Source organism: Anguilla rostrata, chromosome 15 (genome assembly GCF_018555375.3).
Source record: "Anguilla rostrata isolate EN2019 chromosome 15, ASM1855537v3, whole genome shotgun sequence".
In the NCBI taxonomy this organism is placed as follows: Eukaryota; Metazoa; Chordata; class Actinopteri; order Anguilliformes; family Anguillidae; genus Anguilla; species Anguilla rostrata.
The window spans coordinates 14,409,730-14,429,181 of NC_057947.1; the positions used below are offsets into that span (position 1 = coordinate 14,409,730).

The following is a 19,452-nucleotide window of genomic DNA, read 5'->3' on the forward strand; positions in this document are numbered from 1 at the left end:
AGTAGGCCTAGTATTTTTTTCTTTTTTAAAAAGAAGATACAAAGCATTTATAAAAATGGGTTATATGTAGCTTGGCATCTCATGAGTAATGTAGGTTGATCTGGGGAAACATAAGGAAGAGAACAGTGACAGATGTAATTTCGTGATGATGGATCCCTTTAAGCCTCGCCAAGCACTGCAGAGAGAAAGCCTTGGGTGAAGAGAAACTTTGGCGCCTGAGTCACTGTGAGCTCTCAGCCCACATACTTTATCACTCCGAAACGGGCAAGCTGCTTTCCTTCACTTCACCAGCAAGCCCCGATACTCCGCAGATCTCCTGCTAAATAATAGCCCATGTAGCAATAATATAATAATCTGCAGTGTGTGCAGCCGTTCCGGGGGAAAATCTTTCAGTGCGTGAAATATGATGCGTGAAGGGTTGAGACCATCCGCCCCCCCCCCCCCCGGTCACCCCCCCCACAAACAAGTCTTCAAGGGCCCGCGGACCCCAGCAGCCACAGCCGAGCCAATTTCAGTGAAGGGTACACAGGACTTGTGCCCAGCCTTAGGCCTGCGATCGACATTTACCTCTGTGATTGCCTTTTCATCACACCAAGTGTCAAAGACAATTTTCACTGTCACACGGGCAACCGCAGCGGTGTTTATGAGGGGGGGAGGGGGAAGGGAGAGGGGGAGGGAGGAGGGAACGGGGAGACAGAGAGAGAGAGAGGCAGAGAGAGAGACGGCTAAAATGCAAGAAAGCGAGGAAGAGAAAAATGATAATGCTGTTGTGAAATTTCTCATCTGTAGGCTTTCAGAGCGGGGCAATGCCCAGCGGGTCTGTGGGAGACGGAGTTGCGGCTTTTATTGGCCCCCGGGGAAATTACGGGTTTTATATTCCGTCCCGAATTTCCGTGGGACGGAACACATCTGCTGTGAATTTTGACAAGAAGATAAAAAAGCGCAGGTAGAAAGGATGAGAGGGAGCGCTGCAGCAGTTAGCGGCGTGACAAACGGGCGCACTGGCCCCGCACGCCACTCACTGCACTCCCACCGCCAGAGAACCCGCACACTCAGGCGCTGATATATTCATCCATCATTAGTCACTGCTGCAGTAAGAGCGTAAATGTGCGCAATAGTACTAATACTGTGCACGGCACTGATCGCGTCTGAGATGATCCACGTGTGTGGTGAACTGGTTTTATTTGTGCTGTATTAACACTCAGGACTGTGCCTGAAGTGCACTGCACGCGCTGACGGGACAGTGCTGCGAGCTGGGCGTTCAGCAACGTGCGCTGTGAGCCATCTGAGCGCTGACAGAGCGGACCGCCGTACGGTCCACAGACGCTCTGCCGCTCCTCCGCACAGATGGGTAAGCAACAGGAGCGCGGGCGCCCAAACGGGGTTCCCCCACACTGCCGCCAACACCTCATCTCACGCTGTGCCAGCGTTTCCAGCGCCGCCGCGGTCGCGCTGCTGCCGGGCGGATCCCCCAATCACGCGCGGCCTAATTGGCCTTAAAGCGGCTGTAATGGCCGCGGTGCTCCAGCAGAATGAACGGCCTGCGCCGGAGCTCATCGCCGGACATAAACATAAACGTAACGGCGTGCGAGGGTCCGCCGGGTCAAGATCGGGGTGCCGTAAGTCAGCCGAGGCCGAGCACACACAGACTGCATTACCTCATACTGCCTGTCACCAGGGGCGTGTCTTTAGGGAGCTGGACTGCTCTTTTCTGACAAACTCCCTCCCGTTTCATAAATCTCTGCAGCGTTTCATTTGGTAGTCAATAGCAATAGCAGGCAGACGTGGCTTTTACAGAACGGACCTTGCAGGTGAAGTTTTAAATGGTGGCGCAGTCTTTCTTTGTTTTCAAACGTATGGGAAGAGATGTATGAAAGAAAATCCAGTCAGGCTTACAGCACCATAACATCAAATTGGCCAGGCTAATAGTACCATAAGGATATGAGCAGCCTGGTCAGACTCGTAGTACCATAAGTATATGAGCAGCCTGGTCAGACTCATAGTACCATAAGGATATGAGCAGCCTGGTCAGACTCACTGTTCTGTCAGGCATGGAATGTGGTCACCAGTGGAGTTCCCAGTGACATCACAGACACACACACACACAGACCACCCCACTCTGAACTCATAACCTGTGGTTAAAATCAATCCCTGTGCCAGAGACTGCATTAGTGACCACATCCCAATGAAGGACAGAGTGTCCATGAGAATGCAGCCTACCTGTCGCAAGGCATTAGGCTTGAAGGATGGCAAATTTATAATTCACTCAAACACATATTTGCCTGATTGAAGTGGAAGGACATAAATCCAGGCTTAGTGATGGACCATCAGAAAGTCTGACCAGTTCCATCAATTACACCGAGGACAAGCAGTAATATTTTAACCGTCTGCCTCCTGATTTTAACGAGACGAAAAAGACGCAACCCACTTAATTCAGGCTTTAAGCACAACAAACGCCAGAGATGATGCAAATGCAAAATGGCAGAGGGGTGTAATTCTCTCCATACAGTCAGCAGCAGGTGGACTACGGACACGCACAGCGATCTCAGTTGGCCAATGAGGGAGCGTTTCATTCCTGTGCACTCAAAACAAACTGCCAGCTATCGTTACAGAAACCACACCACTGCCTCGGTTTCTGAAGCAACCGGCTTCCTGCCGCTATGCGTTCCTCTTCCTGTCCCCCGCCGGTCCTACGGTACAGATATCCGGGGGGGGGCTCAGACACACTCGTCTTTTTAACTAGCGGAGAAAGCGCCATACTGTTAAGAGGAGGTGGTGACGTGTGGGAGGGTGTTATGGTGGCCGTTCCAACAGCCATTATGCTAAACTGTGTTTCTGCCGCTCCGTGCTTCTTCCCCCAGTCTGGTGCCAGTCTAGCACGCTTGCATATTCTGAGCCTGAGAATGACTTCCACAGGGAAGAACCCACAATGGCACATATGAAGAGACACACTTTGAGCACAAATGGTGTGAACATGTTTTCTGGGAGGATATTAAACGCCTTCTCTATTCGCTGACGGCCAGAACAAACAGGGATTATTACAGATATTACATACGACATACAAACGTTTTCAAAGCGCTCATGAGAAGTGTGCTGCGAACCCTGGCCATTAAACTGGGGACAGAGGTGGGGGCGGGGGGGCAAAAGAGCCACTCTCTAGCCAGCCACCCCCTCATAATGGCTTCTTAAAAATCATTAGCAAAAGCCCCAGGTACAAACAGCATAACCTTCATCTTCTGAAGGAGTTAAACGCTCAGCCTCACTCTGCTCTCAAGGAGGAAGTGAAACGGTCTTTTTCCAGAACATTCCGGCTTGGTGAAAGAACGCAGTGTAATGCTCATTAGCGACAGAGCTACTGCATTACACTTTCCATTTATAATACAACAGATTTGATTACTGACTCAAGTCAGAATTAAAACTTTAATACTATAAGATACTGTAATTTCCCACCAAGGAGGTCTTTTTTATCCTTGAACTGGCAATATAAAAATCAGGACTGCGATTAAAGTCTTAAAAAATAAAATTATGAAGAATACGAAACATTGTTGATCCAAGACACCCAAGTAATACAACATAGTGACCATAGCTGAATACTTCCAGTCTCTGCCGTTTTTAATAGGGTGAGAGGACACTGCTGTGGAATGTCTCATCTTTTACGGGACAAGAAACTGGATATATTCAGTGCCAGAGCATCAAGTTTCCTACAGCTAGTAGTGAACACTGAAGTCACCAGACTGAACAGTCATGTAATTTGGTGTAATGATCTACAGGACACTGCACTGTTAGACTTAAAGGGATGTTTCACTTAGGTATAACAAGTCATTTTGTGGAACTTGCCCCATCGTATTTGCATAGAGTAAATATGGGCAGCATCAGCTGTCCCTGCTGACCGTCAATGGCATCGCCATTCCTCCCTGTCTGGCTCCCAAATCACCCCATTCATTTGAGACCTCGCCAAAATTAATAGTTTTAAAGCGCAAACTAACTACAGACGATAATACATCGATAAAAGAGAGGACTAATGTTGAAAGGTCTGTCGAACAATCGGCTTTTTTTTGTTTTTTTATCTAATGCATTTTCAAAGTTCTATTGCTTTATAAAAAAAAGAACTGTGTGACTGTGATTATTTTGAAGAAAACTGTTTTATTCTTTTACATACTTGTGATGAAGTGCAGGGTAGCAACAGCAAGGTAACACGCTGACGTGGAGAGTTCTGATACCTTGGGAAATGTGCGTGAAGCCATTTTGTGACTAATGTTGCGAGGGCTGTGTGTTTTGAAGAGCGAGTGCACTCTGTTTGAGGGGTGAGATTCCCCCAGCGCCACAGCCTGCCAGTGCTATAAACATTTTCACATTGTAAACATTCTGTTCCGGCTGCGCGCTCTTACATCGGTGTCCTCAAAGCTGGCTGCGCACCAAAGGGAAATGAAGAGGGCCAGACTGCATTTAGAAATGCCATAATGCTTTTTCCCCTCCCTGAGAAACACTGACATTAATATGTGATACAATGAAGCAGATAATTTAAAGTTGCCTGCTCTACCCGATATTCCACTGAAGGACCCAGCGGTAATTTATACCAGCTGAGATGCAAAGAGAAAAAGCCAGGCTAGCTAAACTGAGTAGCAGCTTATCTAGCTTTGTTCTGGAGAATCACTCAGTATTAATAGGCGATTCAGCCCCTCTCTGGCTGTCATTAACCTGTAATCCAGAGAGTATCCAAAACAGCGTCAAGCCTTGGCTTGGACAAGCCCAAGCTCTGCTATATGACCCGGTCACACTAACAACTAGGCTCCCGTATGTGATACAACACAGCTATCAAACGGTATGTGCTCTGTACATGTAGCTATATGCATTACTGCATTCGTCATTTTTATGTCTGTGGCAACAGTTTTACCCAAACCGATCTTCATACTGTATTAACGGATGCTGAGAGCGAGAGAATGCATTCTGTTTATAAATCATATTTGCTGCAACAGGCTCCATTCATTTGCGGAAACAAAATTTCCACCCCGGTCACATTCATAAAGATGCTACTTCACAATCTGTCAACTAGTGGCATTCACTGTAATCTACTTCAGTCCGCAAAATGCATTTCCAGCCAAGGACAAAGGTCACAGTAAAAGGTTTCATCATCCAAAACAACTCCTTGTAGCACCAGTCATGAGCCAAAGCCTTGCTTATTATCAGTGCCAACGCTGACATACCAATTTAGCAGATTTGACACGCAAGCATCCCTAAACATGCACACGCGCACTCTCACACACTTGAGGAAGGTAAAAGGGATGCAATCCAAGGACGGCTGAAGGATGGCGGGTAAAGAGACTGTGTGCTAAGAGTTAGCCGTACTCCCATAGCCAGCGGGCCCCCTCTCTCAGCGGGAGCTACATTTAAAAACATGAAACCATTAAACGAAGGTAGTCACCGGAGCAAAATGTTTCATTATTTTAAAATTATTTATGACGACCCCCCCCGCAGTCTGGTGTCGTGCTTGTGAGACAAGCTCAGGAAAACAGCGGGCTAATTGAGAGGAGAAGGATAAGGCGGCAGACAATTAAAAAAAGGTGAGCGAGAGAACCGCGGGCACCTCGTGCATCGCTAATGAATATTAATGAGGCCCAGCGTGCGATTCGCTGGCGCGGGGTGCTAGGGAAACGGTGGGGGTGGGTATTGGGATCGCATCATCCGTAAAGGTCAGGGGCCGTACGGTGGAGGGTGGAGAAAGTGCTGAGCCGAGCGGGGGACCTGACAGGGGTGCTGGGTAGCGATATTCGCCATGAACCCCAGTGGAGGAGAGGGGCCAGAGAGTGCGGGGTAGATAATGTGGTGGGGCGGGGTTTTTCATAGCCCGATTTGCTTTCTAAACAACACCTCGGCATATACTATTACAGCTATTTTTGAAATAGCATAGGTTACGCGTGCGAGACAATTATCTCAATTCAAGATAGCCAAAAATGCTATTTTTGAATAATCAATATAAATATTTGTTATTAAAATACTAATTGAACCCCAAATTAAATTACTGTGAACAATACATGTCCTTAAATGGAATTTCATTGTGACACACTGACAATTTTTTTTAACTCACATTTCTCCAGCATTCTGTCAATAATAACAGTCAGACCCTGACGGTACTGAAAACAGACTGATTTGGCTGAGCATTCCACTGTTTACGTTTATGGAGGTTTGGAACACTGGCCCGTGTGCAGCTTCACAACGGCTCTGACTGGATGATTTTACACGCTCCTTTATGGCAGTTGGTTCAAGGTCAGACCAATTAGCATCATTGACTGCCACCAAGCAACAATGATGCTGATTCAAAAAATGTATAACGTTTAAAGATTAAAGTCCAAGTTCAGGGCTCTACACTAACATTTGTTCCAGGGAGCACACTTGCTCCTAAGTTGAAAAATTTAGGATGACACTAATGCATCCCCGTTAGTAGATGTGCTCCTAAATTGTTTTTCCAGTTAGCACACATCGGTTTTCAGGAGCAAATTCTCCTAAAATGCGAGCACTGTAGAGCCCTGAAGTTATACTGGGACTTCCACCATCTATTGAGGGTATAACAGAAATGTCTGGCAACTCTTGAAAGTTTCACTTTGAACGTTAAGTTGAACAAGTAACATTAAAAATCAATTTTCACGAGTCAGTGCTATTAGCTTTTGCTAGTTATATCATATGGCACTGGAATTGCAATCAACAAAGACCAGTGCACACTATCTTGTAAATTTGACCACAGCCAATGAACTACACTTTCTGTGAGAAATGCATTGTGGAGCTCACACGCACACTGCTGTCAATCTAAAGCTCCATTTTGCCCTCCCTGAAACTGTAAGACCTCACGTGATGCATAAAATGTCAGTGTCAAAATTTTTTAAAAATGTGTTTTTGAAAAGGAAGCAAATGTGGTCAGTCGGTGATGAAAATGGATACTGCGGGGGGGGGGGGGGGGACTATTAATAACATGGTATACAGTGCAACCCCAGAATGGGGCAGGGTGAGGCTGGGCTACCTGGACTGACAGGTCATCGAGAGACACAGTGGGCACAGTGAAGGAGGGGAGGGCAGATGATGTAGGTAGAGGGCAGAGGCGGGGGATGTTCTGGGCGGGGTTACCTGACAGGGTTGCTGGTGAGCGAAACTCGCAGGGAGTCCAGGTAGGCCACCAGTCTCTCATCCACAATGCCGGATTTGAGCTCGCTCAGGAACTCCTGTGGGTGCACCTGATGACTGCTCTTCAGACCACCCTGAGAGAGAGAGAGAGATTTAAAAACCCCTTTTATTGGGACATTGTTCAACCACAGAAATTACTGTACTTCAAAATAAAAATAATAGACAAGCAACATAAAGAGAAAAACTATTAAAAAAAACTAACCACAGGCAGAAAAGAGAATAGATAGAGAAGAGAGAGACAGAGAGAGAGAGAGAGAGAGAGAGAGAGACAGACAGAGAGAGAGAGAGAGAGAGAGAGAGCGCACAGTAATTAGACCTACAGTCTGAGGAGGAGACGGAGCTGTGTGTAATTACAGGGCACCAGCAGGACAGCCAAGGCCGGGAGAGCCCCTCTTATTGGCCGTGAGCGGAGCTGGGCTGAGAGAGGGGCCAAACTCGCGCGAGGTCAGCGGGAAAAGGCTGCTCTGCCGCCGCCAGGCTTAGGAGAACACGCGCGCGCCGTGTCACTAATTGTCTCTGCATTAAAGAGAAACACAAGCCCGCAGCCCGCCGGGGAGAGCGAGGGGAGCGTGGATTCCCTGCTCCGGTAATCCCCGCTAACCCCCGAATCCCTCCCACACGCCAATCAAACCAGCAGGTAAGGGCGGCCGCTGAGGTCCAGGATAAACAACGGCCAGGATGTCTGACAGCTCAGAGGAAGAGCAGAGCAACCTAAACTTCCTCTTATTTAAATGCAGGTTTATGACCTTGCAGAACCCAAATAGGTCAATCCTGATGCGTATGAAGACAACTACAAGTATATACAAGTATAAAGACGTTCTGAGGGGTAGAAGATGGCGAACCACAGCAACGCTAACGCCATTTAGACGGGTGACGGCAAAGGCAAAAAGAAAAAAACAGCACAGCAGCCTTCAAACGTGACCGGTCCGTAAACGAAGCCGACGGCGGACTTGGCCTTCCCGCCGCGGGCCGCCCTGGCACACAGCGCGTCACCCGTGCGGCGTTTCCATCGCTTCTGAAAGGCCGGCCGGCCTTCGGGCGCGCAGGACGCGCGCTTTACGAGCCGCGTAAATCACCCCGGGCCGCGGCGCTCTCCGGCCCGCACCGCGTGCTCACAATCCCGCTCCTCTCGGTAAACGGGGGAAACGAGTTTTCAAAAAGGGTTTCATGAATCACAAAAAAGAGGACAGCGGTTCCCAGACTAATCGATGCGAGGCGCTGGAGGCCGGACACGGCGCTGTGACTCCTGGGAGAACGGGGAAGCAGCCGCAGAGCTGCAGGAGATGATGTTTCCTAACAAAGGGAGAAATGTAAAGCGGGAGGGATAACCCCGAGTAATCCTTACAGACACGGACACGGGCCTGCTCAGAGCTGCACGGCTCAGGTCCTCATGAAGCTGCAAAAACCGCACACAATGTCAGCCGGTCCCCGGCCTGCTGCACACAGACACGGGGGGGGGGGGGGTAACTACTGACTGAGTTACTCAGTCAGTAACTCCCAAAAAGGTCTGGACTCATAAAACGGGCACTGAATCCCGGCTGTTGTCAGTGGAGCGGCGTTATTACTATTAATAAAGTGCATGAATTAAAGCGAGGTTGCCCGGGGGCCGCAGGGTGACAGAGGCGCAGGGTTTAAATGGAAATCAGGGTCTTAAATTCTGGGCCAGGAGAGCTGCAGCATCAGTCAGTTCTGCTGGTGCACTATGTTCCAGCAATGCAGTGATTAATTCAAGTCACTGATTGGCAAAGGAGTCCACACACCTTGCTTCCAAGGTCTGCTATCACTGCTGAATTAAAGGAAATCACAGACTGCAGCCCAGCAGGCCCGGAGCCTCACATCCCTGAGGTTACTAATGAAATCACAGCCCAGGGCCTCCACATGCAGGAAAAACTGATTATAAAAAGCAAAAACATGTGCAGAGGACATGCTGAGCATTCTGATTTGCTGTGAAAGGCTTGTCCACGCGAGTTACTTATTACTGAGCATTACGTGTACAAGTACCCTGCACTTCTACACATGCGCGCACACACACACACAGCACACACAAATGCACAACACCAGCCACACAACGCACAACACAACCACACACACACACACACACACACACACACACACACACACACACACAGCTCTGCTCTGGTATGTGTGACCGGTGCGAGCAGACACATTTCTGAGAAGCACTCTAATCTGAGGAGGCGACGGGACACATTTTTATTTTGGTGTTTTATTACTCGACCCAGCGGGGCGCTATGGCAGGCGTTTCGGGGAGCGGCCTGCGCGCCTGTCCGCTGGCCGATCAGACCTTCCTTAAGGGCAGACCTGAAGACTCCAGGCTGGGACAGCGCTCTGAGGACTCCCACCTGGAGCCATTTTAAGGACAAAACCCTCCCTGCAAACTCTGCATTTATACTCGTCTGAGGGGGGCGGGGCTAATGAGAAAGGTGTGACAATAGGGCGGGGTCAGGTGAGCCTGGGGAAGAGCTGCTTGAGCCTGGCCAGGGGGCCGGGGGAGCCAGGGGGCAGGGGGTAAGTGCACCACCGTGAAACAGGCTCACAGCTCAGTCGCAGCAGCCTTTGATTTGAGTGCCTCTCTGATTACCAATGACAGTAGTAAATCAGGCCACGCGTGCAGCAGTTAAGACTCTCTGGCTTGCCGTGTAAGTGTTTCATAAATATATTTTAACAACATCTTTGCTTTTATGACAAGGAGGGCTTTTTTTTTTTTTTTTTACAGAGTCATAAATATGCTTGCCACTAGCCAGCCACTGCAAACCCACGAAGGCTCACCCACGCAGCCAATCATCAGCATGCAGGACCTTCAGAGACTCGCCGGTAAACCAATCAGCCTTCAATTCCACCTCACATCAAAAGCAGAGACCGGGACCTAAATCATCTCCAAAGGAAGTGCGAATGCCGCCGATCATGGCTTTCTGAAACCCGTTTCTTTTAACGCCCTGCTCACTAATGCCTATACCCTCACCGGAGAAGCGACTATCGCTGCCAGGGCACAGACGTTTCAGCGATTCCAAGCCTTACTTTAAGAGCATTAGTGTGGGGATAGGAGAGTTGTCATCTTGGACTGAAACCACTCAAAATACATTTGTGTGTGCTGCGTCTTTGGCTGGGCTAAGGCTCAATTCCTGAGCATTCATGCTGGGTTTACTAGCCCAAACTAAGCTTCGTCCAACACCACGGCCTGAAGCCCTCCCACCGCTTAAAGCACTGCATTCTCAATCTCCCACTGGCTCCAATATAGCGCTTAGCGGTATGAGGTCTGCACAGCCATAGCCGATACTGGTGACTTAGCATCCGCTCAGCCTACTGGAACATTTATGCATGTGTGTATGGATAAGAGCCTCAGCCAAATGCCTGACCATGGAATATAAGTGTCAACGTAGGAGTGCCACACGCGCACACACACGCATGCGCACACACAAACACACACACACACACTGCTCTTCGGGTCAGCTGCACCAGATGGCAGATGCCAGGCGGAGATGACGCGTGCGCCGCGGTCGTAAAGACGCGGCCGGGGCAGCGTGTGCTCCTCAAAGCCTCCTCCCCGCCCGGCACGGCGGTTTCATCATCAGGGCCACATCGCCCATGTCTCCCAGCAGGAAACATGCATTCGGCCCGCGCCGCCCGCCCATCTACATACGACCACGATCACCTTTCATTTCCCCCCGCAGGCCAGAGGAGAGAGGGGACGCTTTCATCCCTCCATCACGAGCCAGGGAACAGACGGGGTGCAGCCCACATTCTCTCTCTGTGAAAATGTGCTGCAGGTGGGCCGTCATAAAAAAGAGGCTGAAAGTCCTATTGTGAGGGTTTTCTGAGGCCAGCGCCACTCGAGGAGCACAAAAGGCCCAATCGGCTGAAATGCACACTCTAAAGCCACAAAGTGGAGAACGCGCTGCATCTGGTCAAAAGATCGAGAGCTAATTTAGTGACAGCTTCTTCTAAACAAATACCCTTTACGGCAACTGACATTTACCTGAACTGAACTGCATCTAATTCAATAAGCGTTTCAGGACGATAGAAATAAGACCGCTTTGTGCTTTGTGCAGTTATGTTTTTTACAGTACTGAACATGAACCATTATAGACTGCGGGACTAATGTAATTACTACAGTAATTAAAAGCCAGAAAAAAGCTGACATTTATCCATTGTAAATAAATATATATTATATAGGCTATAGTTACACAATTACATTTTCACAAAAGTCAGATGCATACTTAACATACTTAGCACTTCAGAGTGCTTCATGAAAAAGCAAACTACTTTTGTCACCCCATAATGCATTGCTCCAACTTCACAATGTTTCACTGATAGTTTGCTAGTTCCTGCTCGTAGTTTGCATGTGTAACACAGTGTGTTGAAAGGAGAGCTGACAGGCTGTGGCCCTCTGCTTTATTTGGGCAGGTACAAAGCCCACAGGGTGACAGATACAGCAGATCCCCGATGTCAGGAGGTGCCAGGACGGGGCTCTAACCCACCCCCCAGGGGGATTCGTGAGGGGCTGGAGGGGCATCTGCACGTCTCCCCTTCCATTTTTGCTTTTAACATCGCATAATGTTGCACAAGGGTCAAATAGCATTTCCCTGCATACTCTCTGAGCAGTCACCACCTCCCCTCTGAGGAGGGGGAGAGAGGGGGAGAGAGAGAGAGAGAGAGAGAGAGAGAGGAGAGAGAGTGACAGAGAAAGAGGAGAGACAGAGTGGTAGAGAGAGACGGAGGAGGGGAGAGAGAGGGGGGAGAGACAGGGAGACAGAGAAAGAAAATGGGAGGGGTGGGGAAGAGAGAGAGGGAGAATATTTCATTTGTTGTTTTTCCTCCGCGCTGACGTGTGTCTTGGCCGCAGACTCCATTATGAAGCCCCTGTGCAGTATATCATGAGGAACAGGAAGCGTGGCTCCTGTCTTTCTCAGGCTGATCCCCCAGCAGGCCGAGCCGCGGGCCCGTACCTTAATGCAAAATGCAAACGAGCGCCCCAGCCGGGCCGGGGCTCCCTTTCAGCGCACGTGTAATTAAGAGACGGGTCCCGACGGCCCCGCCGCCAGAGACCAGGCTCTGATGATGCGTGCGGAATCCCAGTCCTGAGAGTGCGCTTATCGTTAGCACGTAGACTGCACGGGGGCTAATGTCCCTCAGATCACACCATTACTCTGGGATCCAGTCCTGAGAGTGCGCTTATCGTTAGCACGTAGATCACACCATTACTCTGGGATCCAGTCCTGAGAGTGCGCTTATCGTTAGCACGTAGACTGCACGGGGGCTAATGTCCCTCAGATCACACCATTACTCTGGGATCCAGTCCTGAGAGTGCGCTTATCGTTAGCACGTAGACTGCACGGGGGCTAATGTCCCTCAGATCACACCATTACTCTGGGATCCAGTCCTGAGAGTGCGCTTATCGTTAGCACGTAGACTGCGCGGGGGGTTCAGTCTCTCAGATCACACCATCATTCTGTGATGTATATTCAGTTAGCGGCTGTGAATGTTCTGGAGCGGTCCAGAATGGCCCAGTTAATTCTACATGTAACGCTACTTTTTATTTTTGAGATGCATCGCGGCATCGTCCGAAGGTGCAGAGTGGGGAGTGTGAGTGTGTGTGTGTGTGTGTGTGTGCGTGTGACCAACAGAAGGTTTGCTTCTTCACCAGTGGCAGGTGGTGAGTGCATATCAAGATACTTTTCCCATTTTGATGTCGAAAGACAAAATTGTATCTCTTGTCAAATATGTATCTATATGGCAGCAGCGCTGACAGTATGAAGTAATGCAGTAATTCAGAACACAGAAAATCCCTTTCGTATTTACTTCCTGCAGTGCAGTAAAGTAGAATGCAGACTGTGATGATGTCACACGTTACAAGCGGCCGCTTTATTATTTACTTTTAAATTTGCAGAAATGCAAGCTAGCAACAGGAGAATGAGCATTCATAACAACAACAAAAAGTTTGGAGCTACTATAATGCATAACCACACATTATGTTTTAAGGTGGAGAGCAAAGCCTTCTGATTGGCTGACGCAAGTGCCTGTACATCTCTCCACCGTGCCACCCATTATGACATCATGAAATCTCATTCTTCTATCACTTGCATAGTTAACTCTGCACAGTGCTGAGCGTGCAGCTGTTGACGCTGAATCGGATGATTCGCTTTGCATGTTCTGCAAGCACAGATGGCATCTCTTGTTCTTACAGTATTTGGTTTTTTTTCTGCATGTTGATTTCCAAATGTAATTTCCGAACAAAGACGCAAGTCTGACGCAAAGTAAATGTTTCCCATTTCTGTGCACACCAGAAAATCTAATCAGCAATTAATTCAAAGGGCAATTCTGTCAAAGCATTTTGTTTCTGCAACAGAGGAAATCATATTTCCAGTCATTTTTGTGAATCTTGTGCAAAGTGAAACATATTGTGCCAGCTGTTCCATTTCTCTCTTTTAAGTAACTGTATGTTTCCACCCTATTATACGGCAAGAAAATATTGTAATCTGAGGTACAAACCCGCAGAATGGTAAAGAAGCTATATAAAAAACAAGCAATGTCAAGAACAGCTTAGAAAAACAAACGGCACAAAGCAACCAGAGGATCATCTAATGAAAACATCAAGACCAGATCACAGTCGGGCATTCTCGCAGGTAAATGTCGCACGGGCGGCCAAATCTCACAGTACTGCCGCGGCCGTGACGTCTCCATGGAAACGGATAAACGAGGCAAATGGTCGCGAGGGAACCTTTCCCCCCAGGCGAGACGCGAGCGGCGGCAGCCACCTGAGCGAGACCGCCGATGTGTGTGCGCCGCGCGAGCGGAACGCAGTCTGCCGTCGGCGGAGACGTCCGACACGGCGCGCTGTTAAAAACGCACAGGGCCAAGGGAGGCACGCCACGCCCCCCCGCTATTCCGCCCGCGGCTAAAACGTGTGCGCTTGGCTACGGCTCCCCCTAGCAGCCGGGGTGGGAAGCGCATGCATGCCCGGGCTCAGTCGCACGTCAGGGGCGATTGGGGGTAATAACCCTGGGGTCCCGGTCAAGTCCCTGGCCTTCCATATCCGATCCTCTAATCATCCCTCCACATCTGATTGGATACGCCCTCGCCCGTTTCGATTCCCCCGGTCGTCAGTGCAATAGAAAGTCATCTGCCGGGTTAAGTAAAGGCTAAAATAATAAATAATTCATGGTAACCGTAGTAACTGACTGCTGGCTTTATGGAACATGACGGAGCTGAGGTGTGCGAATGGACGCAGGACCTGAGGAACTGTGGCAGTGAGCAGAGGCCCTCAAGCTAAGCTGCTGGGGTTTATCCAGGGGTCTGCTCCCTTTCAATTCCAACACAAAAACTGAACAAGCCTCCATCCAAAACTTCAGCCATTTTCTCACTTCATTAACTGACTTTCAATGAATTTCCCGAATTGGCTATTTGAAATGGAGTCGACCCCAAACTTGCTGCCCAGGGCTTGCATTAATGCGCTAGAAAATTCCAAATTGTGAGGATTATGCAAAGCTAACCTTCTGCTTTACTTCTTCACATATCCTTAAAGGTATTCGGAGGACCTTACCCTGCACAATAGTAGGATGAAATAAGTATTTCACACAATAGGATTTTGAGGGACAGAATGTTTTTTTTTTTCTTCTTTTGGAAAGTTTCAATAAAGCACTGCCTGTTATCTATGAGCACTCTATTGGACATGAAGTGATTAAAACTTTTGTGAGCGGCATGCTGGGAATTGTAGTCATATAGCACACAGTCCCCGGTCTGTCATCACCTGCCAGAGAGGGAGACGGGAGTGGGGCTGGCGGGCTGTCATGTCATGTCTGAGCCCCGCGCACGGGCCCTGGGAGTCGCGGAAATCACGCGGCGCGCAGGAGGCAACCGCAAACACTCGCGCCGCGGTCACGCCTCCTCGCCGGAGGATCTTACGTCGGCATGGAAACGGCCTCTGACGCTTGGAGGGTGCGGGCGGGATCTCCGAAAGGGCCGGGCGTGCTCGGCGAAGCTGTCAGCGCCGCGTGCTCCTCTGATCCCGCCGTCCCGCCGCGTGGCTCCCTGCCCAATTAATTTGATGGTGCACGCGCCCGCAGCCCGGGGGTGAGAAGCTAATGCGGCGCTAACTCTGCGCCGCGTGCTCACGGGCGGCTGGGTCCTCGAGGCGCACACCCCGCAGCACACGCCTGGGCTCCGCCATTAGCCGACCGTGACCGCCAGTCCGCAGCGGCGTGCGTGATTGCTTTTCAAGGAGGACCGGTCTGAAGCCGTCGGACAGGTTTCAGTCAGTTACCGCAGCGTGAGCGCCCCCTGTCTGCCAAAGCTGCTAGCTGTTGGTAAAAAACCTTCCTCTCTTTCGACAGGCACAGTGCCAGTGCCTCTCTTTAGACACACAGTCTCTCTCTCTAGACAGGCACAGTCTCTCTCTTTAGACAGGCACAGTCTCTCTCTTTAGACAGGCACAGTCTTTCTCTTTAGACAAGCACAGTCTCTCTCCTTAGACAGGCACAGTCTCTCTCTTTAGACACACAGTCTCTCTCTCTAGACAGGCACAGTCTCTCTCTTTAGACAGCACAGTCTCTCTCTTTAGGCAGGCACAGTCTCTCTCTCTAGACATGCACAGTCTCTCTCCTGAGAAAGTCTAAGCACCAGATTAAAACACAGAAATATTCAGTCACAAAGGCAATGCCAGCGGCATCAAAAAAGGGACCCGGCGGGTGACAGAAAAGCCAAAATGGCCGCCAGTCAGGCAGAGTTCAGGTGCATGGGAAAGGAGGCGTCTAACGTGCCCCGGTGCCTCTGTGCTGCTGGGAAAGGCTCATTGTCATGCAAGCTCCAGCTTAATAACACACATTCCATTAGACCGCCTGCACTGTAATTATGAGATAAAGAATTCTTTTGCAGAAGTGCTGAACTGCAGAATCAAAAGGTAGACTTCACCCCCCCAGCCCTCCGCTTGATTTCAGCAATTGGTTTGCAAACATTGGCTTTTGCCAATAGGGACTCACAATTGGAAGTTGATTGTGCCGAGCCTATCAGGGTGCCGTGCATCTGCCTGAATCAGGCCTTCAACTAGAAAAGAGAGGGTGGGGGAGAGCACAAAGAGGGGGAAAGAAACTGCAATTTCTAAAAGCAGATATGGCAGTAAATTGAACATGCATAAAGCCAAGTTTTATGATTTGCGTTCAAACGGGTTCGGCCTACGAAATGAACCCACTGCTCTGGGCCCACAGCGGCGTAGAGCAGGGAGCAGATAATGTGCAGAGCTCACAGACCCAGAGCTGGAGCGAGCCCACACAGGCATTTTAAATGGTTATGAAAGAGCAGCCCTTCTGTTCTATTCTCATAACAGTACATTGTGCTCCGTACTCAACTGCATGGACAAAAGCCTCGTTAAATCACCACTGTACCGTTAATCGCAATAACTCCCCCATCTTCCCCCCCCCGCCCCCCAAACGGGCCCGAGGGAGCCTCCGCGGGGCCGTAACGAGGGCGGTGAGAGTGCCGAAACGCGGGGGCCCCGCTCTGGTTTATTTAACAGCCACGGAAGGGGCTCCTGGGTGTGGGAGCGGAGCCGGTCTCAGGTGAGAATGCTCTTTGTTGCTCGCCCGCTCTAAAGTCCACACCATAGCAACGCCGCGCGGTAAACATGCACACAACTCATTTGCACTTCACTGCGCTCCCAGGTTTACCGGCCCAGCACTGCGCGGGGAGGACCAGCGGCGCCAATTTGCAATTCAATTCGACGCCGGCGCACCTTAAAATAAAAATAAATAATGAAAGAAAAAAAAAGAGTTGTTTACAGCTGCTTCGACGACGTTTGTGGAAATCAAATGAGGAGAAGGCTCGTAAACGCGGCCTAACTTTTTTTAAAAAGAGTGAATTTAGACGACCGTCTTAATCTACTTAAATGGGAGGTGCGGCGCTTGTGAAGACAGGGAGCTCAAACAGACTGAACTTCCGGCCACCCTCCCTCGCTCTTTCCCGTTTCTCATTAGACTCCAAACATGACAGAGCAGCCAGGCCATCGCCTGTCAATTATCAACCTGCGAAGCGAAGAGCGCAGGAAGCGACGAGGCCAAGGGACAGGGCGACGTGGGCCAATCACAGAGCTCGCTTTGCCCTCCTTTTAACACCAACACACAGGGATTCCTCTCGCTGCTGGTTCCCACTGCCGCGATGTGCCGTTTCATTAACGCACTGCATGCTACAAACGTGTGCTGAGGTACGCATGCGTGTGAAATACAGATGTCTTCTGTGCGGCCATTTCAATTCCAAATGGCTGGGATTTGACCATAATACTCAAAAAGGACAGCTTTGAAGCACAATACTGGCCATGAAAAACCCCTTACACAGGCTCACAGAGGAAGCACACAATAGAAAGTCCCGTTAAGAAATCTTAAATCTTCTATAATCAAATACCAGGGTTTAAAAAAAAAACCCATCTGAGTTTGTCCAAGTCAAAGAGCCCAATTAAGCCCGTGACACAGCAAATGTAAAGAGATTTGGGAGAGAGCGAGGGGGGGGACTCGTCTCGTCTGTCAGTCAGAGGCAGACGGGATTAAGGCCAGGAGCAGGGCGGTTTAACGGCCCAGCTGATCGTGTTTAAAGAGCGACCGCTGGCCGTGGCGGTTCAGAAACAAACCAGCGCAGGAATTCCACTCTCCCTGTTATCGCCCAAAATTCCATGCATGTGTAATGAAGCTTTCTGTCTTAAATGAGACTTAAAAAAAAAAAAAATATCTTTAAATGCTAACCAACCCCCGACGGTGATGGTCGTTTGGTTAAAATATTTACCTGCCTGCGAGAGCTCATTTAACATATGGACCGCTGATTTGCGGTGGAGTTCATGTGACCGCTGGGTCCACTGACAGTCACGCAGCCTTGCTTCTCAGGCTCGTGACTTTACACTGCTATGAGCCAGGCCAGGCTGACACTGTGGAGGGAGCTTCCACAGATGTGCTTTGCTGGTTAAACATTGGTCGGTTACTTTCTGGCAAATCACCATCTTGAGTAGACGGAGCCCAAGATGGAGTCGGCAACTGAAGCCGTGTCAACAACCGTCCAATATCGCAACACTGGCTAAAACGTGCGAGACTCAATCCCACAAACCAACTTCAATTTCTAGATCCTATGGAGAGACGGTGAGAGAGCGCTTCTGGGACTGATAGAACTGATCATGTGATCCATTACTGCACCTGCACGGGTTATCAGTAGCTTCACACCCACATTCCCTGTCATTTACGACGCTGTCGCCGCCTCTCCTCAGCACTCCATTTCTCCCAAATCCCCTCCTGAGTGTGCAAATGGCCTTTCCGGAACTTTCACCCCGGGCTCCTGAGCCAGCTTTGAGGAGATGAGACGTGACTCAGACTCAGATTCCTCCCATTAAAAAAACAGACAGGAGCAGTACAGGAGCCGAAAGAGCCTCATCGCTCAGAACCGCGAGGTAAGGCATTAAGGCAATTAAGATAAGGTATTAAGACAAAGGATAATTACCTGACCACCTTTCTGGCTAAATTCGCCGGCTCCAATCCTGCCGGTTAATGCTGCCTTTCTCTGCCGCGCCCCTCGCCCACCTGGTTCAGCCGCGCTAAAGCCCGAAGGGGCAGCAAATGGCAGCTTTATGAAATTTTAGGCTGCTGAAGATTTAGATCACACTTCAAAAAGAGGCTTGAAAAGCACTTAAGCAGCACAAAATGTCAAGCGGTTTAAAAAAAAATATTAAAGTCACACTTACCTACGTGGTAGACATTTATATCTGTGGTTTTAAGAGATTATGCTCAGATCTGAAGCTAGCTTTAAGGGGTGGAGGGTCTATAATGGATTGCCCTTGCCACCTTATGAGGGCCGGTCAGGCTAAATGGGAACAGACAGAGAGACAGTTGGAATCACTGGATACTGACAGAAGATTCATAATTGGAGCACAGAGGAAGATAATGCGTTTAATGACATTTTTTTGTCCAGTTCCTGTGTGCACCACAGGTGACCTGGGCATTGAGTGTTCCAGGTAAAAAAAAAGATGTGCTCACACAATTTGCAAAGGCGCTTTCATTTTCCTGGGTTCGTGTGATAAAAATAAAGACGTGATAACGACGAGCACAGAATGAGTATTAATCTCGTAATCTCGCGCTTCTTCAGCGCCTGTGAAAACGGGAGTTCACCTTCTAGCCTCGTAGCCACACTGCACGTCTGGCGGATAAATAAATAAATACTGAACCCGGCCACTTTGAGCTTTGGCGGCCATGACCAACTGTGCTCCGTTTAAGCCCCGCTTCCATCATCACGTCCGCA

At 49.5% G+C, this 19,452-nt stretch overlaps 1 protein-coding gene across 1 annotated transcript in view; it reads right to left on the reverse strand.

The window, feature by feature from the left end:
• Positions 1 to 19,452, reverse strand: part of LOC135240415 (protein diaphanous homolog 3-like) — a 343,268-nt gene that overhangs the window by 253,158 nt on the left and 70,658 nt on the right. The window contains exon 5 of the mRNA XM_064309839.1: positions 7,117 to 7,247. Coding sequence (XP_064165909.1) covers positions 7,117 to 7,247 — 131 coding nt within the window. The remainder of the gene's footprint in view (positions 1 to 7,116; positions 7,248 to 19,452) is intronic.